This window comes from Aphelocoma coerulescens, unplaced genomic scaffold (genome assembly GCF_041296385.1).
Source record: "Aphelocoma coerulescens isolate FSJ_1873_10779 unplaced genomic scaffold, UR_Acoe_1.0 HiC_scaffold_251, whole genome shotgun sequence".
Lineage (NCBI taxonomy): Eukaryota > Metazoa > Chordata > Aves > Passeriformes > Corvidae > Aphelocoma > Aphelocoma coerulescens.
Window position 1 is genome coordinate 38662 of NW_027183595.1, and position 24789 is coordinate 63450.

The 24789-nt window shown below is 50.9% G+C and overlaps 2 protein-coding genes across 2 annotated transcripts; one reads left to right on the forward strand and one right to left on the reverse strand.

Moving 5' to 3' along the window:
- The first annotated feature begins 29 nt into the window (after positions 1 to 29).
- On the forward strand, positions 30 to 2191 carry LOC138101356 (sodium/potassium/calcium exchanger 1-like). The gene is made up of 3 exons (XM_068999152.1): positions 30 to 44; positions 790 to 1942; positions 2022 to 2191. The coding sequence occupies exons 1-3, from the start codon at positions 30 to 32 to the stop codon at positions 2189 to 2191; spliced, it is 1338 nt and encodes a 445-aa protein (XP_068855253.1).
- LOC138101355 (mitochondrial import receptor subunit TOM40 homolog) lies at positions 2189 to 23655 on the reverse strand. The gene is given in 10 exon segments (XM_068999151.1): positions 2189 to 2465; positions 4298 to 4400; positions 8769 to 8845; positions 10307 to 10429; positions 13763 to 13868; positions 16898 to 16999; positions 18726 to 18818; positions 21129 to 21196; positions 23372 to 23529; positions 23531 to 23655. Coding segments are annotated over 10 exon segments (1026 nt in total). The 5' UTR covers positions 23587 to 23655; the 3' UTR covers positions 2189 to 2325.
- Positions 23656 to 24789: the final 1134 nt, after the last annotated feature.

The following is a 24789-nucleotide window of genomic DNA, read 5'->3' on the forward strand; positions in this document are numbered from 1 at the left end:
CCCGGACTTCCCCTCCCCCCCCCCCGGAAATGGATCCAGTGTCTGTTGGGGGGGGGGAGGGGATTTTTGGGAATTTTTTGGGGATTTTTGGGAAATTTTTGGGGATTTTTGGGGAATTTTGGGGGTGATTTTTGGGGAATTTTGGGGGTGATTTTTGGGGAATTTTTTGGGATTTTTTGGGATTTTTTGGGAATTTTGGGGGAATTTTTGGGGGGATTTGTGGGGATTTTTGGGGAATTTTTTGGGGATTTTTTTGGGATTTTTTGGGGATTTTGGGGGAATTTTTTGGGGAATTTTGGGGAAATTTTTGGGGATTTTTGGGGAAATTTTTGGGGGACTTTTTGAGGAATTTTTAATGGAATTTTTAATGGAATTTTTGGGGGATTTTTGGGAAATTTTTGGGTAATTTTGGGGGAATTTCTGGGAAATTTCTGGGGAATTTTTGGGGGGATTTTTTTGGTATTTTTTGGGAAATTTTGGGGAATTTTTGGGGGGAATTTTGAGGTGGGGGGAGGGGGCGTCTCCCCCTCCCTTTTTTTGTGGGTGGGGGGGAGGGGAGGGGGAGACGCCCCGCCCCCAAAAAAAAATTCCCCAAAAAATTGCCAAAATTCCCCCAAAAAATTCCCCAAAATTCCCCAAAAAATTCCCCAAAATTCGCAAAAAATTCCCCAAAATTCCCCCCAAAAATTCCCCCAAAATTCCCCCAAAATTCCCCCAAAAAATTCCCCAAAATTCCCCAAAAAAGGTCCCAAAAATTGGGGCCTGGAGTGGGGGAGGGGCTGCCGGCAGCTGGGGGAGGAGGAGGAGGAGGAGGATGAAGGCTCCTCGCTTCACGGGGAGGATGAGGAAGGTGAGGGCGGTGAGGACGAGGAGGATGAAGGCCAGGATGAAGTTGATGAGGAAGATGAGGATGATGAAGGTCAGGAGGAGGAGGATGAAGGTCAGGACGATGAGGAGGATGAAGAAGATGAAGAAGATGAGGATGATGAAGGTCATGAGGAGGATGAGGATGATGAAGGTCACGAGGAGGATGAAGGTCAGGACGATGAGGAGGATGAGGAGGAAGATGAGGATGATGAAGGTCAGGACGATGAGGAGGATGAGGAGGAAGATGAGGATGATGAAGGTCAGGACGATGAGGAGGATGAAGAAGATGAAGAAGATGAGGATGATGAAGGTCATGAGGAGGATGAGGATGATGGAGGTCACGAGGAGGATGAAGGTCAGGACGATGAGGAGGATGAGGAAGATGAGGATGATGAAGGTCACGAGGAGGATGAAGGTCAGGACAATGAGGAGGATGAGGAAGATGAGGATGATGAAGGTCAGGATGAGGAGGATGAAGGTCAGGACAATGAGGAGGATGAGGAAGATGAGGATGATGAAGGTCAGGACGAGGAAGATGAGGATGGTGAAGGTCACGAGGAGGATGAGGATGATGAAGGTCACGAGGAGGATGAAGGTCAGGACGATGAGGAGGATGAGGAAGATGAGGATGATGAAGGTCAGGACGATGAGGAGGATGAGGAGGAAGATGAGGATGATGAAGGTCACGAGGAGGATGAGGATGATGAAGGTCACGAGGAGGATGAAGGTCAGGACGATGAGGAGGATGAGGATAAAAATCAGGACGGTGACGATGACAGCGATGAGGACGACGATGACGAAGGTCAGGATGAGGAGGATGAAGGTCAGGATGAGGATGAGGAGGATGAAAATCAGGACGACGACGATGAGGATGATGAAGGTCAGGACGACGACGATGAGAACGAAAATGATGATGAAGGTCAGGACAATGACAATGATGAGGATGATGATGATGAAGGTCAGGATGATAACGATGATGATAACGATGATGAGGATGATGAGGATGACGAGGATGATGAGGATGAGGATGATGATGATGATGATGAGGATGATGATGAGGATGATGAAGGGCTCAGCCGATGGTGAGGCCGAAGCCGCAGTGGAACTTGTCCTTGCGGTGGTTCAGGGTGCTGATAACGATGATGATGATGAAGGTCAGGATGAAGATAACGATGATGATAACGATGATGATAACGATGATAACGATGATGATGATGATGATGATGAGGATGATGATGATGATGAAGGTGAGGATGATGATAACGATGATGATGATGAGGATGATGAGGATGATGAGGATGAGGAGGGGCTCAGCCGATGGTGAGGCCGAAGCCGCAGTGGAACTTGTCCTTGCGGTGGTTCAGGGTGATGAGGATGATGATGATGAAGGTCAGGATGATAACGATGATGATAACGATGATGAGGATGATGAGGATGATGAGGATGATGAGGAGGGGCTCAGCCGATGGTGAGGCCGAAGCCGCAGTGGAACTTGTCCTTGCGGTGGTTCAGGAAGGCCCCCAGCGCCAGCGTGAGGGGGAGGGGCGGCAGCTTCTTCTCCAGCACCGCCCCCACCTGCCAGGAGCTGTCCAGGGAGCCTGGGGGGAGGGGCAGCGATGGGACCCCTCCCCCACCCTGAGACCCCTCCCCCACCCTGGGATCCCCTCCCCCACCCTGAGACCCCTCCCCCACCTTGGGATCCCCTCCCCCACCTTGGGATCCCCTCCCCCACCCTGGGATCCCCTCCCCCACCTTGGGATCCCCTCCCCCACCTTGAGATCCCCTCCCCCACCTTGGGATCCCCTCCCCCACCCTGGGATCCCCTCCCCCACCTTGGGATCCCCTCCCCCACCTTGAGATCCCCTCCCCCACCTTGGGATCCCCTCCCCCACCTTGAGATCCCCTCCCCCACCCTGGGATCCCTCCCCCACCTTGAGATCCCCTCCCCCACCTTGGGATCCCCTCCCCCACCTTGAGATCCCCTCCCCCACCCTGGGATCCCCTCCCCCACCTTGGGATCCCCTCCCCCACCCCTGAACCCCTCCCCCACCCTGAGATCCCCTCCCCCACCCTGGGACCCTCCCCCACCCTGAGACCCCTCCCCCACCTTGGGATCCCCGCCCCCACCTTGAGACCCCTCCCCCACCCTGAGATCCCCTCCCCCACCCCTGAACCCCTCCCCCACCCTGGGACCCCTCCCCCACCCCTGGACCCCTCCCCCATTTTTCCCCCCGAGTTTTTGGGATCTTTTTGGGGCTCCCCTCCCCCATTTTTCCATCTCCCCTCCCCCATTTCTGGGCCTCCCCTCCCCCATTTCCCCCCCATTTTTGGGGACTTTTTTGGGCTCCCCTCCCCCAATTTTTTCCCCATTTTTGGGGCTCCCCTCCCCCATTCCCCCCCCCCATTTTTCCGCCTCCCCTCCCCCATTTCCCCCCCCATTTTTGGGGCTCCCCTCCCCCATTTCCCCCCCCATTTTTGGGGCTCCCCTCCCCCATTTCCCCCCCATTTTTGGGGCTCCCCTCCCCCATTTCCCCCCCATTTTTGGGGCTCCCCTCCCCCATTTTTTCCCCATTTTTGGGGCTCCCCTCCCCCATTTCCCCCCCCCCCATTTTTGGGGCTCCCCTCCCCAATTTCCCCCCCATTTTTGGGGCTCCCCTCCCCCATTTTTTCCCCATTTTTGGGGCTCCCCTCCCCCATTTCCCCCCTCATTTTTCCGCCTCCCCTCCCCCATTTCCCCCCCCATTTTTTCATCTCCCCTCCCCCATTTCTGGGGCTCCCCTCCCCCATTTTCCCCCCCCATTTTTCCGCCTCCCCTCCCCCATTTCCCCCCCATTTTTGGGGCTCCCCTCCCCCATTTTCCCCCCCCCATTTTTGGGGCTCCCCTCCCCCATTTCCCCCCCCATTTTTTCATCTCCCCTCCCCCATTTTTGGGGCTCCCTTCCCCCATTTTTCCCCCATTTTTAGGGCTCCCCTCCCCCATTTTTCCCCCCCATTTTTGGGGACTTTTTTGGGCTCCCCTCCCCCATTTTTCTCCCCCATTTTTGGGGCTCCCCTCCCCCATTTTTTCCCCATTTTTCCGCCTCCCCTCCCCCGTTTTCCCCCCATTTTTGGGGCTCCCCTCCCCCATTTTTTGGGACATTTTGGGGGCTCCCCTCCCCCATTTTTCCCCCCCCATTTTTGGGGCTCCCCTCCCCCATTTCCCCCCCCATTTTTTCATCTCCCCTCCCCCATTTTTGGGGCTCCCCTCCCCCATTTCCCCCCCATTTTTCCGCCTCCCCTCCCCCAATTTTTTCCCCATTTTTGGGCCTCCCCTCCCCCATTTCCCCCCCATTTTTGGGGACATTTTTGGGCTCCCCTCCCCCAATTTTTTCCCCATTTTTGGGGCTCCCCTCCCCCATTTTGGAGCCCCCACTTTGGGGGTCCCCCTCACCCCGGAACAGGAGGTTCCCGCGGGGCAGCTCCAGTTGGTAGCCAAAGGCCACGCTCGAGTCCTGCAGCCGCGTGCTGGCCTCGAACTCCACCCCCACCTGCAGCTGGGGGCACCTGGGGGTCACACCTGGGCGGGACCCCCTCCCCCACCCCGCCCCACCCCCACTTCGGGCCCTTGGCCCCAATTTTGGGGCTTTTTCCCCCAGTTTTTTGCGATTTTTCCCCATTTTTTACTGATTTTTCCCCATTTTTTAGTGATTTTCCCCCATTTTTTAGCCATTTTTTCCCATTTTTTAGCCATTTTCCCCCAATATTTTACCAATTTTTCCCCAATTTTTTAGCGATTTCCCCCCATTTTTTACTGATTTTTCCCTATTTTTTAGCCATTTTTTCCCATTTTTTAGTGATTTTTCCCCAATATTTTACCAATTTTTCCCCAATTTTTTAGCGATTTCCCCCCATTTTTTACTGATTTTTCCCTATTTTTTACTGATTTTTCCCCATTTTTTAGTGATTTTCCCCCCATTTTTTAGCCATTTTTTCCCATTTTTTACTGATTTTCCCCCATTTTTTAGCCATTTTTTCCCATTTTTTAGCCATTTTTCCCCAATATTTTACCAATTTTTCCCCAATTTTTTACTGATTTTTCCCTATTTTTACTGATTTTTCCCCATTTTTTGCGATTTTCCCCCCATTTTTTAGCCATTTTTTCCCATTTTTTACTGATTTTTCCCCATTTTTTAGCCATTTTTCCCCATTTTTTAGCCATTTTCCCCCATTTCTTAACCATTTCTTCCCCATTTTTTACCAATTTTCCCCATTTTTTACCAATTTTCCCCATTTTTTACCAATTTTCCCCATTTTTTACTGATTTTTCCCCATTTTTTACTGATTTTTCCCCATTTTTTACCGATTTTTCCACAATTTTTTAGCGATTATCCCCCATTTTTTTACCAATTTTCCCCCATTTTTATCGATTTTTCCCTATTTTTTACCAATTTCCCCCCATTTTACCAATTTTTCCCCATTTTTTGCTGTTATTTTTCCCCATTTTTTAGCGAATTTTCCATTTTTTAGCGATTTTTTCCCATTTTTTAGCGATTTTCCCCCAATTTTCCCCCATTTTTTACTGATTTTTCCCCAATTTTTTACTGATTTTTCCCCATTTTTTACTGATTTTCCCCCATTTTTACTAATTTTTCCCCCATTTTTTAGCGATTTTTCCCCATTTTTTAGGGATTTTTCCCCAATTTCCCCCCATTTTTTAGCCATTTTCCCCCAATTTTTACTGATTTTCCCCAATTTTTTACTGATTTTTCCCCATTTTTCAGCCATTTTCCCCATTTTTTAGCGATTTCCCCCAATTTTTAGCAATTTTTCCCCAATTTTTACTGATTTTCCCCAATTTTTTACTGATTTTCCCATTTTTTACTGATTTTTCCCTATTTTTCAGTGATTTTTCCCCATTTTTTAGAGATTTTTCCCCAACTTTTTAGTGATTTTTACCCAATTTTTAGTGATTTCCCCCCATTTTTTAGTGATCTTTTGCCATTTTTAGCCATTTTCCCCCAATTTTTAACTGATTTTTACCCAATTTTTTAGTGATTTTTCCCAATTTTTTAGGGATTTTTATCCATTTTTTAGACATTTTTACCCATTTTTTAGATTTTTATCCATTTTTTACTGATTTTCCCCCATTCTTTAGCGATTTTTCCCCATTTTTTAGCGATTTTTCCCCATTTTTTAGCCATTTCCCCCCATTTTTTACTGATTTTTCCTCATTTTTTAGCGATTTTTCCCCAATTTCCCCCCATTTTTTAGCGATTTTCCCCCATTTTTTACTGATTTTCCCCCATTTTTTACTGATTTTTCTCCATTTTTTAGAGATTTTTCTCCATTTTTTAGCCATTTTTCCCCAATTTTTTACTGATTTCCCCAATTTTTTACTGATTTTTCCCCATTTTTCAGCCATTTTCCCCATTTTTTAGCGATTTCCCCCAATTTTTAGCAATTTTTCCCCAATTTTTTACTGATTTTCCCCAATTTTTTACTGATTTTCCCATTTTTTACTGATTTTTCCCTATCTTTCAGCGATTTTTCCCCATTTTTTAGAGATTTTTCCCCATTTTTTAGAGATTTTTCCCCAACTTTTTAGTGATTTTTACCCAATTTTTTAGTGATTTTTCCCAATTTTTTAGGGATTTTTATCCATTTTTTAGACATTTTTACCCATTTTTTAGATTTTTACCTATTTTTTACTGATTTTCCCCCATTCTTTAGCGATTTTTCCCCATTTTTTAGCGATTTTTCCCCATTTTTTAGCCATTTCCCCCCATTTTTTACTGATTTTTCCCCATTTTTTAGCGATTTTTCCCCAATTTCCCCCCATTTTTTAGCGAATTTTCCCCATTTTTTACTGATTTTTCACCCATTTTTTACTGATTTTTTCCCCATTTTTTAGAGATTTTTCCCCATTTTTTAGCCATTTCCCCCCAATTTTTTACTAACTTTTTACTCATTTTTTAGTGATTTTTACCCATTTTTTCCCGATTTCCCCCATTTTTAGCAATTTTTCCATTTTTTACCATTTCCCCCCATTTTTTACTGATTTCCCCCCATTTTTTACTGTTTTTTCCCTATTTTTTACTGTTTTCTCCCCATTTTTACCGATTTCTCCCCATTTTTTACCGATTTCCCCCCCATTTTTAGCAATTTTTCCATTTTTTACCACTTTCCCCGTTTTTTACCGTTGGTTTGGGGGTGTTTTTGGGGTGTTTTGGGGTGGTTTTTGGGGTCATTTTGGGTGGTTTTGGGTTCGTTTTTGGGGTAGTTTTGGGGTCATTTTTGGGGTGGTTTTGGGTTTTTTGGGGTGGTTTTTTGAGGTGGTTTTTGGGGTGTTTTGGGGTCATTTTTGGGGTAGTTTTGGGGTAGTTTTGGGGTGTTTTTGGGGTTGTTTTTGGGTGGTTTTTGGGGTGGTTTTTGGGGTGGTTTGGGGTCATTTTTGGGGTAGTTTTGGGTGTTTTTGGGGCGGTTTTTGGGGTCGTTTTTGGGTGGTTTTTGGGTGGTTTTTGGGGTGGTTTTTGGCGTGGTTTGGGGTCATTTTTGGGGTAGTTTTGGGTGTTTTTGGGGTGTTTTTGGGGTCGTTTTTGGGGCGGTTTTTGGGGTGGTTTGGGGTCATTTTTGGGGTAGTTTTGGGTGTTTTTGGGGTGGTTTTGGGGTCGTTTTTGGGACGTTTTGGGGTAGGTTTTGGGGTGTTTGTTTTTGGGGTCGTTTTTGGGGTGGTTTTAGGGGTGGTTTTTGGGGTGTTTTGGGGTCATTTTTGGGGTAGTTTTGGGGTAGTTTTGGGTGGTTTTGGGTGTTTTTGGGGTCGTTTTTGGGTGGTTTTTGGGGTGGTTTTTGGGGTCATTTTTGGGGTCATTTTTGGGGTAGTTTTGGGGTCGTTTTTGGGTGGTTTTGGGGTGGTTTTTGGGGTGGTTTTTGGGTTCGTTTTTGGGGTCGTTTTGGGTTGGTTTTGGGGTGTTTTGGGGTCATTTTTGGGGTGGTTTTGGTTTTTTTGGGGTGGTTTTAGGGGTGGTTTTTGGGGTGTTTTGGGGTAATTTTTGGGGTAATTTTTGGGGTAGGTTTGGGCGGTTTTTGGGGTAGTTTTGGGTGTTTTGGAGCAGTTTTGGGCTTTTTGGGGTGGTTTTTGGGGTGTTTTTGGGGTAGTTTTGGGTGGTTTGGGGTGGTTTTGGGGTGGTTTTTGGGGTGATTTTGGGGTGGTTTTGGGGCGGTTTTTGGGGTGGTTTTTGGGTAGTTTTGGGGTCTTTTTTGGGGTAGTTTTTGGGGTAATTTTTGGGGTGTTTTGGGGTAATTTTTGGGGTGTTCTTGGGTAGTTTTGGGTGGGTTTTGGGGTAGTTTTGGGGTGGTTTTTGGAGTGTTCTTGGGGTGTTTTTTTGGGGTCTTTTTGGGGTGTTCTTGGGTAGTTTTGGGGTGGATTTTGGGTGGTTTTTGGGGTGTTTCAGAGTCTGTTTTGGGGTGGTTTATGGGGTGGTTTTAGGGGTAGTTTTAAGGGTCTTTTGGGGTATTTCTGCGGTAGTTTTAAGGGTTGATTTTAGGGTGTTTTGGGGTGGTTTTTGGGGTAGATTTGGGGTGGTTTTTGGGGTGTTTTTGGAGTCATTTTTGGGGTAGTTTTGGGGTATTTTTTAGGGTGTTTTTGGGGTGTTTTTTGGGGTGTTTTTGGGGTAGTTTTTGGGTGTTTTGGGGCAGTTTTGGATGTTTTTGGGTGGTTTTTGGGGTGGTTTGGGGTGGTTTTTGGGATGTTTTGGGTGTTTTGGGGCAGTTTTGGATGTTTTGGGGCGGTTTTTGGGGTGGTTTTGGGGTGTTTTTGGGGTGTTTTTGGGTGGTTTTTGGGCTGTTCTTGGGGTGTTTTTTTGGGGTGTTTTTTGGGATGTTTTGGGTGCTTTTGGGGTGTTTTTGGGGTGTTTTTGGGGTACCTGCTCACTGGCCCGGTGGTAGTAGGTGACGTGAGCCCCGGCCTGTCCCAAAGTCACCGTCCCGATCCACGACGGAGCTGCGGCGGGAATTTGGGGGGGATTTGGGGGCATTTTGGGGGATTTGGGGGCATTTTGGGGGATTTGGGGGAATTTTGGGGGATTTGGGGGCATTTTGGGGTCACCTGAGCAGGTTTGGGGTCACCTGGGCAGAGGATTTGGGGGAATTTGGGGGCGTTTTGGGCTCACCTGAGGTTGGGGTCACCTGCACGGGGGATTTGGGGGGATTTTGGGCTCACCTGGGCAGAGGATTTGGGGTCCCCGGGGGCTTTTTTGGGGTCCCTGTGCAGAATTTTGAGGTCCCTGGGGTGGTTTTTGGGGTCCCCAGGGGGGTTTTTGGGGTCCCTGGGGGGGTTTTGGGGTTGCCAGGGGAGTTTTTGGGGTCCCCATGCACAATTTTTGGGTCCCTGGGGTGGTTTTTGGGGTCCCCAAGGAGGTTTTTGGGGTCCTCAGGGGGGTTTTCGGGGTCCCCGTGCAGAATTTTGGGGTTCCCAGGTGGTTTTTGGGGTCCCTGAGCACATTTTTGGGGTCCCAAGGGTGGTTTTTGGGGTCCCCGGGGAGGTTTTTGGGGTGCCCATGCACAATTTTAGTGTCTCTGGGGTGGTTTTTGGGGTCCCCATGCACAATTTTGGGGTCCCCGGGGGCGTTTTTGGGGTCCCCAGGGGGGTTTTTGGGGTCCCCAGGGTGTTTTTGGGCTCCCCAGGGGGCTTTTTGGGGTCTCCAGGGGGGTTTTGGGGGTCCCTGGTGTGGTTTTTGGGGTCCCGGAGCACGATTTTGGGGTCCCTGGGGGGGTTTTTGGGGTCCCCGGGGTGGTTTTTGGGGTCCCCAGGGGGGTTTTTGGGGTCCCCAGGGGGGTTTTTGGGGTCTCCAGGGTGGTTTTTGGGGTCCCCGTGCACAATTTTTGGGTCCCTGGGGGTGTTTTTGGGCTCCCCAGGGGGGTTTTTGGGGTCTCCGAGCAGGATTTTGGGGTCCCCGGGGGGGTTTTTGGGGTCCCCAGGGGGGTTTTTGGGGTCCCCGAGCACGATTTTGGGGTCCCCGAGCAGGATTTTGGGGTCCCCGGGGTGGTTTTTGGGGTCCCCGGGGTGGTTTTTGGGGTCCCCGAGCACGATTTTGGGGTCCCCGAGCAGGATTTTGGGGTCCCCGGGGTGGTTTTTGGGGTCCCCGAGGAGGTTTTTGGGGTCCCCATGCACAATTTTGGGGTCCCTGGGGGGGTTTTTGGGGTCCCCGAGCACAATTTTGGGGTCCCTGGGGGGGTTTTTGGGGTCCCTGAGCAGGATTTTGGGGTCCCTGGGGTGGTTTTTGGGGTCCCCGGGGGGGTTTTTGGGGTCCCCGAGCACAATTTTGGGGTCCCCGGGGTGGTTTTTGGGGTCCCCGGGGTGGTTTTTGGGGTCCCCAGGGGGGTTTTTGGGGTCCCCGAGCACAATTTTGGGGTCCCCGAGCACGATTTTGGGGTCCCCGGGGTGGTTTTTGGGGTCCCTGACCTGTGTAGCGGCCGGCCAGCGACAGCACGGCCCCTTCCTCGCCCGGGCGCCGGTGATAAACGAGCTCCCCCCCCAGGGCCAGGCTGGGCGTGACGCTCTGCAGGTAATGAGCCACCAGGATCCCTGGAAACGGGGGAAAATCCGGGAATTTCGGGAAAATCCGGGGATTTGGGAAGGTCCCAGAACCCCCCCGGCCACCAGGATCCCTGGAAATGGGGGAAATTTGGGAAAAATCGGGAAAATTTGGGGATTTGGGAGGGTCCCAGAACCCCCTGGGCCACCAGGATCCCTGGAAATGGGGGAAATTTGGGAAAAATCGGGAAAATTTGGGGATTTGGGAGGGTCCCAGAGCCCCCATGGCCACCAGGATCCCTGGAAATGGGGAAAAATCCGTGAATTTCGGGAAAATTTGGGGATTTGGGAAGGTCCCAGAACCCCCCCGGCCACCAGGATCCCTGGAAATGGGGGAAATTTGGGAAAATTTGGGGAAAAATCAGGAAAATTTGGGAAAATTTAGGGATTTGGGAAGGTCCCAGAACCCCCCCGGCCACCAGGATCCCTGGAAATGGGGGAAATTTGGGAAAATTTGGGGAAAAATCAGGAAAATTTGGGAAAATTTAGGGATTTGGGAAGGTCCCAGAACCCTCCCGGCCACCAGGATCCCTGGAAATGGGGAAAAATCCCGGAATTTTGGGAAAAATCAAGAAAATTTGGGGATTTGGGAAGGTCCCAGAACTCCCCCGGCCACCAGGATCCCTGGAAATGGGGAAAAATCCGGGAATTTTGGGAAAAATCAAGAAAATTTGGGGATTTGGGAAGGTCTCAGAAGCACCCAAACCTTCCCATGGCCACCAGGATCCCTAGAAATGGGGAAAAATCTGGGAATTTTGGGAAAATTTGGGGATTTGGGAAGGTCCCAGAGCACCCTGGGCCACCAGCATCCCTGGAAATGGGGGAAATTTGGGAAAAATCGGGAAAATTTGGGGATTTGGGAAGGTCCCAGAACCCCCTGGGCCACCAGGATCCCTGGAAATGGGGGAAATTTGGGAAAAATCGGGAAAATTTGGGGATTTGGGAGGGTCCCAGAACCCCCTGGGCCACCAGGATCCCTGGAAATGGGGGAAATTTCGGAAATTTTGGGAAAAATCAGGAAAATTTGGGGATTTGGGAGGGTCCCAGAACCCCCCCGGCCACCAGGATCCCTGGAAATGGGGAAAAATCCGGGAATTTTGGGAAAATTCAGGGATTTGGGAGGGTCCCAGAACCCCCTGGGCCACCAGGATCCCTGGAAATGGGGGAAATTTCGGAAATTTTGGGAAAAATCAGGAAAATTTGGGGATTTGGGAGGGTCCCAGAACCCCCTGGGCCACCAGGATCCCTGGAAATGGGGAAAAATCCGGGAATTTTGGGAAAAATCAAGAAAATTTGGGGATTTGGGAAGGTCCCAGAACCCCCTGGCCAGCAGGATCCCTGGAAACGGGGAAAAATCCGGGAATTTTGGGAAAATTTGGGGATTTGGGAAGGTCCCAGAGCCCCCATGGGCCACCAGGACCTCTGGAAACGGGGAAAAATCCGAGAATTTTGGGAAATTTTGGGAAAATTTGGGGATTTGGGAAGGTCCCAGAAGCATCCAAACCTTCCCATGGCCACCAGGATCCCTGGAAATGGGGAAAAATCCGGGAATTTTGGGAAAATTTGGGGATTTGGGAAGGTCCCAGAACCCCCTGGGCCACCAGGATCCCTGGAAACGGGGAAAAATCTGGGAATTTTGGGAAATTTTGGGAAAATTTGGGGATTTGGGAAGGTCCCAGAACCACCCAAACCTTCCCATGGCCACCAGGATCCCTGGAAATGGGGAAATTTGGGGATTTGGAAAAGATTTTGGGATTCCCAAGTGGATTTTGGGGCTCCCAAGGAGATTTTTGGGCTCCCAGGATGAATTTTGGGGTCCCCAGGGGGATTTTTGGGGTCCCTCACCCGATCCCAGCAGGATGTCGGGGTTCCCAAGGGTTTTTTGGGGCTCCCAGGTGGATTTTGTGGTTCCAAAATGGATTTTTTGGGCTCCCCAGGTAAATTTTGGGGCTCCCAAAGGCTTTTTTGGGGCTCCCAAGGGGTTTTTTGGGCTCTCCAAATGATTTTTGGGGTTCCCAGGATGATTTTTGGGGTCCCCAGGGGGATTTTTGGGGTTCCTCACCGGATCCCAGCAGGATGTCGGGGTTCCCAAGGGTTTTTTGGGGCTCCCATGAGGGTTTTTGGGATTCCTGGGGGATTTTGGGGCTCCCAGGGGAATTTCTGGGGTCCCAAGGAGATTTTTGGGGTCCCCAGGGGGAATTTTGGGGTCCCTCACCCGATCCCAGCAGGATGTCGGGGTTCCCAAGGGTTTTTTGGGGTTCCCATGAGGGTTTTTGGGATTCCTGGGGGATTTTGGGGTGTCCAGGGGGATTTTTGGGGTCCCAAGGAGATTTTTGGGGTCCCAAGGAGATTTCTGGGGTCCCCAGGATGATTTTTGGGGTCCCAAGAAGATTTTTGGGGTCCCCAAGATGATTTTTGGGGTCCCCAGGGGGATTTTTGGGGTCCCTCACCCGATCCCAGCACGATGTCGGGGTTCCCAAGGGTTTTTTGGGGCTCCCATGAGGGTTTTTGGGATTCCTGGGGGATTTTGGGGTGTCCAGGGGGATTTTTGGGGTCCCAAGGAGATTTTTTGGGGCTCCCAAAGGGTTTTATGGGGTCTCAAGGAGATTTTTGGGGTCCCAAAGAGATTTTTGGGGTCCCCAGGGGGATTTTTGGGGTCCCTCACCCGATCCCAGCAGGATGTCGGGGTTCCCAAGGGCTTTTTGGGGCTCCCAGGGGGATTTTTGGGGTCCCAAGGAGATTTTTGGGGCCCCAAGGAGATTTTTGGGGTCCCCAGGGGGATTTTTGGGGTCCCTCACCGGATCCCAGCAGGATGTCAGGGCTCCCAAGAGCTTTTTGGGGTCCCCAGATGAATTTTGGGGCTCCCAAAGGATTTTTGGGGCTCCCAAGGGGTTTTTTGGGCTCTCCAAATGATTTTTGGGGTTCCCAGGATGATTTTTGGGGTCCCCAGGGGGATTTTTGGGGTCCCTCACCGGATCCCAGCAGGATGTCGGGGTTCCCAAGGGCTTTTTGGGACTCCCATGAGGGTTTTTGGGATTCCTGGGGGATTTTGGGGCTCCCAGGGGGATTTTTGGGGCTCCCAAGGAGATTTTTGGGGTCCCAGGATGATTTTTGGGGTCCCCAGGGGGGATTTTTGGGGTCCCTCACCCGATCCCAGCAAGATGTCGGGGTTCCCAAGGGCTTTTTAGGGGCTCCCAGGATGATTTTAGGGGCTCCGAGGAGATTTTTCGGGGCTCCCAAAGGGTTTTTTGGGGCTCCCAAGAAGATTTTTGGGGTCCCAGGATGATTTTTGGGGTCCCCAGGAGGATTTTTGGGGTCCCTCACCCGATCCCAGCAGGATGTCGGGGTTCCCGAGCGTCAGCGCTGCCGTGAAGTCGCTGCCCCGGAATTCCCCGTCCAGCTGCCAATTCACGAACTTCGATTGCTGCGTCTGCGGGAGGAGCAAACCCCGAGGGTTTGGGGCAAAATCCCCAAATTTTGGGCAAAATCCTCATTTTGGGGAGGAGGAACGGCGATTTTTGGGGGAAAATCTGGGGTTTTTTGGGGGGGAAAACAGCAAATTTTACAGGAAAATGGGGATTTTTGGGGGATGAGGTTTTGGGAGGAAAAATGGACCCCAAAAATTTTTGGAGCATTCCCCAAAAAATTCCCCCAAAAATTCCCTAAAAAATTGCCAAAAAACTCATGGAAATCCTTAAAGAATTTCCTAAAATCTCCTAAAAAATCCCTGAAAAAATTCCCAAAAAACTGCTGAAAAATTCCTGAAAACGCTCCAAAAATCCCCCCAAATCCCCAAAAACTTATTAAAACTCTTTAAGAAATTCCCTAACGTTTTCCAAAAATTCCTAAAAAATTCAAAAAAAATTCCAAAATAAAATCCCTGAAAAATTCCAAAAAAATCCCTAAAATGTTTTTAAAAATCCCAAAAAAATCCCCAAAAAACCATAAAAAAATCCTAAAAAATCCCCCCAAAAATTTTTAAAATCCTAAGAAACCCTAAAAAAATCTTTAAAGAACTTTTAAAAAGTCCCAAAAAATCCCTAAAAAAATTCCAAAAAAACTTCTAAAGAATCCCCAAAAAATCCCCCAAAATCCCCAAAAAATCAAAAGAAATGCCCAAAAATTCAAAAAAAAAATCCTAAAAAGCCCCAAAAAATCTCAAAAATATCCCCCCCCCCCAAAAAACCCCTAAAAAATCCTTAGGAGTCCCCAAAAATCCTGTAAAAAAATCCCTGAAAAACCTAAAAAGTCCCAAAAAATCCCAAAAAATCCCCCCCAAAACCTTTTTAAAACCCCAAAAAACCCACCAAAAAACAATCCCAAAAAACGCTTTAAAAACCCCAAAAAATCCCAAAAAAACCCCCAAGAAATCCCCAAAAACTCCCCGAAAAATCCCCAAAAACCCTCAAAAAACTCCCAAAAAAATCCCCCCAGTTTTTTTTTTTTAAAACCCCAAACAAAACCCCGAAAAACCATTAAAAAAATCCTAAAAAACCCCCCAAAACCCCCAATAAACTCCCCATGACCAAACCCGCCAGGAACAAACGCTCCGAAATTCCCGGACGAGACCCCCCAACATCGCGGAATTCCCGGACGAGACCCCCACAACATCGCGGAGTTCCCGGACGAGACCCCACATCGCGGAATTCCCGGACGAGACCCCACAACGCGGAGTTCCCAGACGAGACCCCCCAACATCGCGGAATTCCCGGACGAGACCCCCCACATCGCGGAGTTCCCGGACGAGACCCCACAACGCGGAATTCCCGGAAGACACCCCACATCGCGGAGTTCCCGGACGAAATCCCACATCGCGGAATTCCCGGAAGAGACCCCACATCGCGGAGTTCCCGGACGAAACCCCACATCGCGGAATTCCCGGACGAGACCCCACAACGCGGAATTTCCAGACGAGACCCCCACACCGCGGAGTTCCCGGACGAAACCCCACATCGCGGAATTCCCGGAAGAGACCCCACAACGCGGAATTCCCAGACGAGACCCCACAACGCGGAATTCCCAGACGAGACCCCCAACATCGCAGAGTTCCCGGACGAGACCCCCCAACATCGCGGAATTCCCGGACGAGACCCCCCACATCGCGGAGTTCCCGGACGAGACCCCACAACGCGGAATTCCCGGAAGACACCCCACATCGCGGAGTTCCCGGACGAAATCCCACATCGCGGAATTCCCGGACGAGACCCCCAACATCGCGGAATTCCCGGACGAAACCCCAACATCGCAGAGTTCCCGGACGAGACCCCCCCCAACATCGCGGAATTCCCGGACGAGATCCCCCCACATCGCTGAGTTCCCGGACGAGACCCCACATCGCGGAATTCCCGGAAGAGACCCCCAACATCGCGGAATTCCCGGACGAGACCCCCCCCCACATCGCGGAGTTCCCGGACGAAATCCCACATCGCGGAATTCCCGGAAGAGACCCCACAACGCGGAATTCCCAGACGAGACCCCCAACACCGCGGAATTCCCGGAAGAGACCCCACATCGCGGAATTCCCGGACGAGACCCCCCCAACACCGCGGAGTTCCCAGACGAGACCCCACATCGCGGAGTTCCCGGACGAGACCCCACATCGCGGAATTCCCGGAAGAGACCCCACAACGCGGAATTCCCAGACGAGACCCCCAACACCGCAGAGTTCCCGGACGAGACCCCACAACGCGGAATTCCCGGACGAGACCCCACAAAGCGGAATTCCCAGACGAGACCCCCAACATCGCGGAATTCCCGGACGAGACCCCCCACATCGCGGAGTTCCCGGACGAGACCCCACATCGCGGAATTCCCAGACGAGACCCCCAAAACCGCGGAGTTCCCGGACGAGACCCCACAACGCGGAATTCCCGGAAGAGACCCCAGAACGCGGAATTCCCAGACGAGACCCCCAACATCGCGGAGTTCCCGGACGAGACCCCCCAACATCGCGGAATTCCCAGACGAGACCCCCAACACCGCGGAGTTCCCGGACGAGACCCCACAACGCGAATTCCCAGACGAGACCCCCCAACATCGCGGAATTCCCGGACGAAACCCCAACATCGCAGAGTTCCCGGACGAGATCCCCCCCAACACCGCGGAGTTCCCGGACGAGACCCCCCACATCGCGGAGTTCCCGGACGAGACCCCACATCGCGGAATTCCCGGACGAAATCCCACATCGCGGAATTCCCGGAAGAGACCCCACAACGCGGAATTCCCAGACGAGACCCCCAACACCGCGGAGTTCCCGGACGAGACCCCACAAAGCGGAATTCCCAGACGAGACCCCCAACATCGCGGAATTCCCAGACGAGACCCCCCCAACATCGCGGAGTTCCCGGACGAGACCCCCCAACACCGCGGAGTTCCCGGACGAGACCCCACATGGCGGAGTTCCCGGACGAGACCCCACATCGCGGGGTTCCCGGACGAGACCCCCAAGGGGCGGCGCACCTGGAAGGCGACTTTGGAGCGCAGGCGGGCGCTGAGCTGGTGCACGACCTGGGCGTTGAGGCTGCCGCTGTTGTCCATGTCCCCCACCAGCACCGGGAAAGCCTGAAACGACCCCAAAATCCCCGGATTTGGGACCCCTCCCTTCCCCAAAAAAAACCCCCTCCCCATTCCCCCCCGAAAAATCCCCGAATCGCCGCGCCGTTCCCGCCGGAAATGGGGATTTCCGAAAGCTCCGAATTCCCAAAGATCGCTGGAATTGGGAATTACTCGAGGCAGCATAGAGCAATGAAAAGTCCAATTGTAAATTCTCGTAGTTTTCCCAAAATTCCCCAAAATTCCCCCAATTCCCCAAAATCCCAATTCCCAAAAGTCCCCAAAATCCCTGAAATCTCAATTCCCAAATTCCCCAAAATTCCCCCAAAATTTCCCCCAAATCCCAAATTCCCCAAATCACCCAATCCCCAAAATTCCCTAAATTCCCCAAATTCCTACTCCTAAATTTCCCCAAAATCCCAAATTCCCCAAATCCCAAATCACCCAATTCCCAAAATTCTCAAAAATCCCCAAATTCCCCGAATCACCCAATTCCCAAAATTCTCTCAGTTCCAATTCCCAAATCCCCAAATTCCCAAAAATCGCCGAAATCCCAAATTCCCCAAAATTTCCTCAAAATTTCCCCAAAATTCCCTAAATCCCAAATCCTCCAAAATTTCCCCAAATCCCCCAAAATCCCAAACCCCTCAAAATCCCCACAATTCCCAAAATCCCAAATTCCCAAAATTTCCCCAAAATTTCCCCAAAAGTCCCAAAATCCCAAATCCCCCAAAATTCCCAAAAATCCCCCAAAACCCCAAATCCCCCAAAATCCCGAATTCCCCAAATTCCCCAATTCCCTCAATTCCAATTCCCAAAATTCCAAAAAACCCCCAAAAGTCCCAAAATCCCAAATCCCCCAAAACTCCCCCAAATTTCCCCAAAAGTCCCAAAATCCCAAATCCCCCAGAATTCCCCCAAGTCCCCCAAATTCCCAAAGATCCCAAATTCCCAAAATTCCCCAATTCTCTCAATTCCAATTCCCAAAATTCCGAAAAATCCCCACAATCCCCAAAACCCCAAATTCCCCAAAATTTCCCCAAAATTTCCCCAAAATTCCCAAAGATCCCAAAATCCCAAAATTCCCCAATTCCAATTCCCAAAATTCAAAAAAATCCCCAAAAGTCCCAAAATCCCAAATCCCCCAAAATTCCCAAAAATCCCCCAAAACCCCAAATCCCCCAAAATCCCGAATTCCCCAAATTCCCCAATTCCCTCAATTCCAATTCCCAAAATTCCAAAAAACCCCCAAAAGTCCCAAAATCCCAAATCCCCCAAAACTCCCCCAAATTTCCCCAAAAGTCCCAAAATCCCAAATCCCCCAGAATTCCCCCAAGTCCCCCAAATTCCCAAAGATCCCAAATTCCCAAAATTCCCCAATTCCCTCAATTCCAATTCCCAAAATTCCGAAAAATCCCCACAATCCCCAAAACCCCAAATTCCCCAAAATTTCCCCAAAATTTCCCCAAAATTCCCAAAGATCCCAAAATCCCAAAATTCCCCAATTCCAATTCCCAAAATTCCAAAAAATCCCCAAAAGTCCCAAAATCCCAAATTCCCCAAAATTCCCAAAACCCCAAATCCCCCAAAATTCCCAAAAATCCCCCAACCCCCCCCAAACCCCCTTTATCCCCACCCACCCCCCAAATTCCCACCCCAAACCCCCAAATCCACCCCAAAATTCCCGAAAATCCCCCAAAATTCCCGAAATTCCGAGGATTTGGGGCGGCCTCACCTCGGTGGGGCTCAGGTGCTTCGTTCCCACGTAGGTGGCCCCAAAGTGATAATTGGACTCGCCCAAGGTGCTCAGGGCCACCGTGTGGTTCACCTGGAGGGCGGGAAGAGGGTCAAGAACATCCCAAAATTCCCAAAAAATCCCCAAAATTCCCGAAATTCCCGAAAAAATCCGGCTGGGAATGGGTAAAGAAAGCCTATCTCAAAAAAACCCCAAAAATGGCTCAAAATGGGTCAAAAATGGTCCAAAATGGCTCAAAAACTCACCTGGAGGACAGGAAGAGGGTCAAGAACATCCCAAAATTCCTAAAAATTCCCAAAATTCCCCAAAATTCCCGAAATTCCCGAAAAATCCGGCTGGGAATGGGTAAAGAAAGCCTATCTCAAAAAAACCCCAAAAATGGCTCAAAATGGGTCAAAAATGGTCCAAAATGGCTCAAAAACTCACCTGGAGGACAGGAAGAGGGTCAAGAACATCCCAAAATTCCTAAAAATTCCCAAAATTCCCCAAAATTCCCGAAATTCCCGAAAAATCCGGCTGGGAATGGGTAAAGCAAGCCTATCTCAAAAAAACCCCAAAAATGGCTCAAAATGGGTCAAAAATGGTCCAAAAATGGCTCAAAAACTCACCTGGAGGACAGGAAGAGGGTCAAGAACATCCCAAAATTCCCAAAAATCCCCAAAATTCCCAAAACTCCCGAAAAAATCCGACTGGGAATGGGTAAAGAAACCCCATCCCAAAAAAAACCAAAAAAGGGCCCAAAATGGCTCAAAAATGGCTCAAAAACTCACCTGGAGGACAGGAAGAGGGTCAAGAACATCCCAAAATTCCCAAAAATTCCCCAAAATTCCCGAAATTCCCAAAAAATCCGGCTGGGAATGGGTAAAGAAAGCCCAACCCAAAAAAAACCCCAAAAAGGCCAAAAATGGCCCAAAAAGGGTTCAAAATGGCCCAAAAATGGCTCAAAAACTCACCTGGAGAACAGGAAGAGGGTCAAGAGCATCCCAAAATTCCTAAAAATTCCCAAAAATTCCCAAAAGTTCCCAAAATTCCCGAAAAAATCCAGCTGGGAATGGGGAAAGAAAGCCCATCCCAAAAAAACCCCAAAAAGGCCAAAAATGGCTCAAAAATGGGTCAAAAATGGCTCAAAAGCTCCCAAAAACTCACCTGGAGAAGGGGAAGAGGGTCAGGAGGTTTCCAAAATTCCCAAAAATCCCAAAATTCCCGAAAAAATCCGGCTGGGAATGGGTAAAGAAACCCCATCCCAAAAAAACCCCAAAAAGGCCAAAAATGGCTCAAAAATGGCTCAAAAATGGGTCAAAAAAGGCTCAAAAACTCACCTGGAGGACAGGAAGAGGATCAAGAACATCCCAAAATTCCTAAAAATTCCCAAAAATCCCCAAAATTCCCGAAATTCCCAAAAAAATCCGGCTGGGAATGGGTAAAGAAAGCCCATCCCAAAAAAACCCCAAAAAGGCCAAAAATGGCTCAAAAATGGCCCAAAATGGCCCAAAAATGGCTCAAAAACTCACCTGGAGAAGGGGAAGAGGATCAAGAGCATCCCAAAAATCCCAAAATTCCCAAAATTCCCGAAAAAATCCTGCTGGGAATGGGGAAAGTCCCTCCCAAAAAAAACCAAAAAAGGGCCCAAAATGGCTCAAAAATGGCCCAAAAAGACCCAAAAATGGGTCAAAAACTCACCTGGAGAAGGGAAAAAAGGTCAGGAGGGTCCCAAAATTCCCCAAAATCCCAAAAAATCCCAAAATTCCCAAAAAAATCTGGCTGGGAATGGCCCCTGAACCCCCCCAGAACCCCAAAATCTCCAAAATTCCCCAAAATCCCCCCAATTCCCCCCAAAATCCCACCTGGAAATGGCTCCTGCCCCTCCCAAAAGTCCCAAAAACCCCCAAAATTGCCCCAAAATCCACCTGGAAATGGCTCCTGCCCCTCCCAAAATTCCCAAAATTGCCCAAAATTGCCCAAAAAACCCCAAATTTCCCCCAAAATCGCACCTGGAAATGGCTCCTGCCCCTCCCAAAATTCTCAAAATCCCCCAAAATTGCCCAAAATTCCCCCAAATCCCCCCAAAATCCACCTGGAAATGGCTCCTGCCCCTCCAAAAATTCCCCAAAATCCCCCAAATTCCCCCCAAAATCGCACCTGGAAATGGCTCCTGACCCTCCCAAAATTCCCAAAATCCCCCAAAATTGCCCAAATTCGCCCCAAAATCCCACCTGGAAGTGGTTGCTGAGCCCCCCAGACGCCCCAAAATCCCCCCAAAATTGCCCAAATTTCCCCAAATTCCCCCCAAAATCGCACCTGGAAATGGCTCCTGCCCCTCCCCAAATTCCCCAAATCCCCCAAATTTGCCCAAAATCCCCCGAATTCACCCCAAAATCGCACCTGGAAGTGGTTGCTGAGCCCTTTGTTCACCGTCAGCTTCACCCCCTCCATCTGCACCGGGAACAGCTCTGGGGCCAAAAACGGGGAATTTGGGACATTTTGGGGAGAAAACCCCAAATTTGGGGGGTTTTGGGAGAGTTTAGGGGGGATTTTGGGGCAAAACCCCCAAATTTGGGGGATTTTGGGGGAGAAAACCCCGAATTTTGGGGCATTTTGGGGGGGATTTGGGGGGAAAAAAACCCAAATTTGGGGGATTTTGGGGGGATTTTGGGGGAATGTGGGGGGATTTTGGGGAGAAAACCCCAATTTTGGGGGATTTTGGGGGGAATTTGGGGGGATTTTGGGGGAGAAAACCCCAAATTTGGGGGGTTTTGGGGGGAATTTGGGGGGATTTGGGGTTTTTGGGGGGATTTTGGGGAGAAAACCCTAAATTTGGGAGGTTTTGGGGGGATTTTGGGGGAATTTGGGGGGATTTTGGGGGAGAAAACCCCAAATTTGGGGGATTTTGGGGGGGACTTGGGGGAGAAAATCCCAATTTTGGGGGATTTGGGGGGGGATTTGGGCGGATTTTGGGGTTTTGGGGGGGATTTTGAGGGAGAAAACCCCAAATTTGGGGGGTTTTAGGAGGGATTTGGGGGAAATTTGGGGGGGTTTTGGGGAGAAAACCCCAAATTTGGGGGATTTTGGGGGGGATTTGGGGGGATTTTGGGGAGAAAACCCCAAATTTGGGGGATTTTGGGGGAGAAAACCCCAAATTTGGGAGTTTTGAGGGAATTTCGGGGAGTTTAGGGGGGATTTGGGGTCTTTGGGGGGGATTTTGGGGGAAAAACCCCAAATTTGAGGGATTTGGGGGAATTTGGGGGTCCCTGAAAGGATTTGGAGCAAAACCCCCAAATTTGGGGGGTTTGGGGTCTTTTTTGGGCGTTTTTTGGGGTCATTTTTGGGGTTTTTTGGGGTTTTTTTCAGGAGATTTTGGGCACTTTTGGGGATCATTTTTTGGGGCATTTTTGGGGTTTGTTGGGGTCATTTTTGAGGGTTTGGGGGGACCTTTTTGGGGCCATTTTTGGGGATTTTTGGGGTCATTTTGGGGGTTTTGGGGTGGTTTTGGGGGGTCTTTATGGGGTCATTTTTGGGCGTCAGTTTGAGGATTTTTGGGGTCATTTTTGGGGGATTTTTTGGGTCTTTTTGGGAGTTTTTGGGGGTCCCGTGGGGGGGTTGGTTTGGGGTCATTTTTGGGGGTTTTTGGGGGTCCCGTGGGGGGGTTGGTTTGGGGTCATTTTTGGGGGTTTTTGGGGTCATTTTTTGGGGGTTTTTTTGGGTCATTTTTGGGCGTAATTTTGAGGACTTTTGGGGTCATTTTTGGGGTTTTTTTGGGGTCATTTTTGAGGGTTTTTGGGGATCTTTTTGGGGTCATTTTTGGGCTCCCGTTGAGGATTTTTCAGGGTCATTTTTGGGGATTTTTTGGGTCTTCTGGGGAGTTTTTGGGGGTATTTTTGGGGCTTTTTTGGGCGTCATCTTGAGGATTTTTGGGGCCATTTTTGGGGGTTTTTGGGGGTCTTTTTTGGGGTCATTTTTGAGGCTTTTTTGGGCTTTTTGGAAGTTTTTGAGGTCATTTTTGGGGTCATTTTTGCAGGTTTTTGGGGATCTTTTTGGGGTCATTTTTGGGGTCACCTCGAGAATTTTTCAGGGTCATTTTTGGGAGTTTTTTTGGGGTCTTTTTGGGAATTTTTGGGGGTCCCATGGGGGGGTTTTTGGAGTCATTTTTGGGGTCTTCACGGGAGTTTTTGGGGCTCCCGTGGGGTCATTTTTGGGGTCATTTGGGGTGGCTTTGGGGGTCATTTTTGGGGGTTTTTTGGGGTCATTTTTGGGGTTATTTTTGGGGTCATTTTTGGGCTCGTCGTGAGGATTTTTGGGGTCATTTTTGGGAGTGTTTTTGGGGTCTTTTCGGGAGTTTTTGGGGGTCATTTTGGGGGGGTTTTGAGGTCATTTTTGGGGTCATTTCTGCGGGTTTTCGGAGTCATTTTTGGGGCCATCTTGACGACTTTTGGGGTCATTGTTGAGGCTTTTTTGGGGTCTTTTTGGGGGGTTTTGAGGTCATTTTTTGGGATCATTTTTGGGGTCATTTCTGCGGGTTTTGGGGACCTTTTGGGGTCATTTTTGGGCTGATTTTAGGGGGTTTTGGGGGTCATTTTGGGGTGATTTGGGGGTCATTTTTTGGGGGGGAGGGGCGGGGGGGGTCTCACCTTTACAGCGCCTGTGACACTCCTCGAAGGCCCCCGGGTTGGGCAGGGGGTCCCCGCCGGGCTCGGGGGGTCGTGGGGGGAGGGGCGCCCCTCCCCCCCCCAAACCGCTGACGGGGGGGGGACCCCCAAAACCTGGGGGGGGCACCGGGAGCAGCGGGGGGGGGGGGCGCGGAAGGAGGGGGCGGGGGGGACCCGGCGGCCCAAACGTTGCCCATGGTGGGGGAGGGGCTGCAAAAAAAAAAAAACAAAAAACCCCAGGGAGTCAGACCCCAAAATCCCCTCAAATCCCCCCAAAATCCCCGCAGCGATTCCGCCGCCCCGAACCCCCCCGATTTCCCCCCCCCCCCCCCCCAAATCTTCCTCCCCGAACGACCCCGCCCGGCTCACCCCGGGGTGAGCTCGACCTCCCCCCAAAACGCCCCGAAATGCCCCAAAATCGCCCCAAAATGCCCCAAAATCCGCCCCCGCCCCCCCCCCTCCCCTCACGCCGCACTCACGCGGCCGCGGCCGGAGAGCGCCGAGCGCTGGCCACGCCCCCCCGCGCTCCCATTGGCCGCCGCCTCCCGCCCGCGCGCTGCCATTGGCTGAGCCCACCTTGGTCCCGCCCCCGCGCTCTCCCCATTGGCTGCCGCCTCACGGCCTAGTTCCCGTCCCGCCTTCCGGGGTCAGGGGCGAGTGAAACCCCGCCTATCTCGTGACGTGTCGCTCTGTGATTGGATAATGTGCGCGATGGCGTCTCCCTCCGGGCGCTCCCATTGGCTGAGGCCGCGCGGGGGCCGCGCCACCATAGAGGCGCCAAGGGCGCGCGGGGAGGAGCGGCCGCTCAGGGCGCCGCCATCTTGGGGCGGGCGGCGCTGGAGGACCGTCGCCATGGCAACGGCCGCGGTTGGGGGGGGGCCGAGCGCTTCTATCGCCGCTGTCGCCTCTATCGCGATAGGGGCGGGGCCATTTCCGCCCCTCCCGGACCCCCCGGGACCCCCCCCAGCCCCCGTTTGGTTTTTTTTTTCTTCCCGTCGAGCTTTGCGCTTTTCCCGTTTTATTTTATTGGGGGTGTGACGTCACGCGGCGCGGGTGACGTCATCGCGGCCGGGAGGGTTTGGGGGGGGCTTTTTTTTGGGGGGGGGGGTGGGGCTCCCTTAATTCCCAGGTGGAATTTTGGGGGAATTTGGGGAATTTTGGGACCTTCCCGCCCTTTTTCCCCCCCTTTCCCTGGGGGCTTTTGGAGCCGTTTCCGGGGGTTTTGGGGCGATTTTGGGGGATTTTGGGGTTCCTTCCCCCTTTCCAGGTGGATTTTGGGGGGATTTGGGGGGATTTTGGGGTTCCTTCCCCTTTTCCAGGTTCATTTTGGGGAGATTTGGGGGGATTTTGGGGGATTTTAGGGTTCCGTAACCCTTTCCAGGTGGATTTGGGGGGATTTA

Coding starts and splice junctions, on each gene's coding strand:
- LOC138101356 (XM_068999152.1), top strand. Junction 1,943..2,021: donor TGAGGATGATGAAGGGCTCA/GCCGATGGTGAG, acceptor ATGATGATGAAG/GTCAGGATGAAGATAACGAT.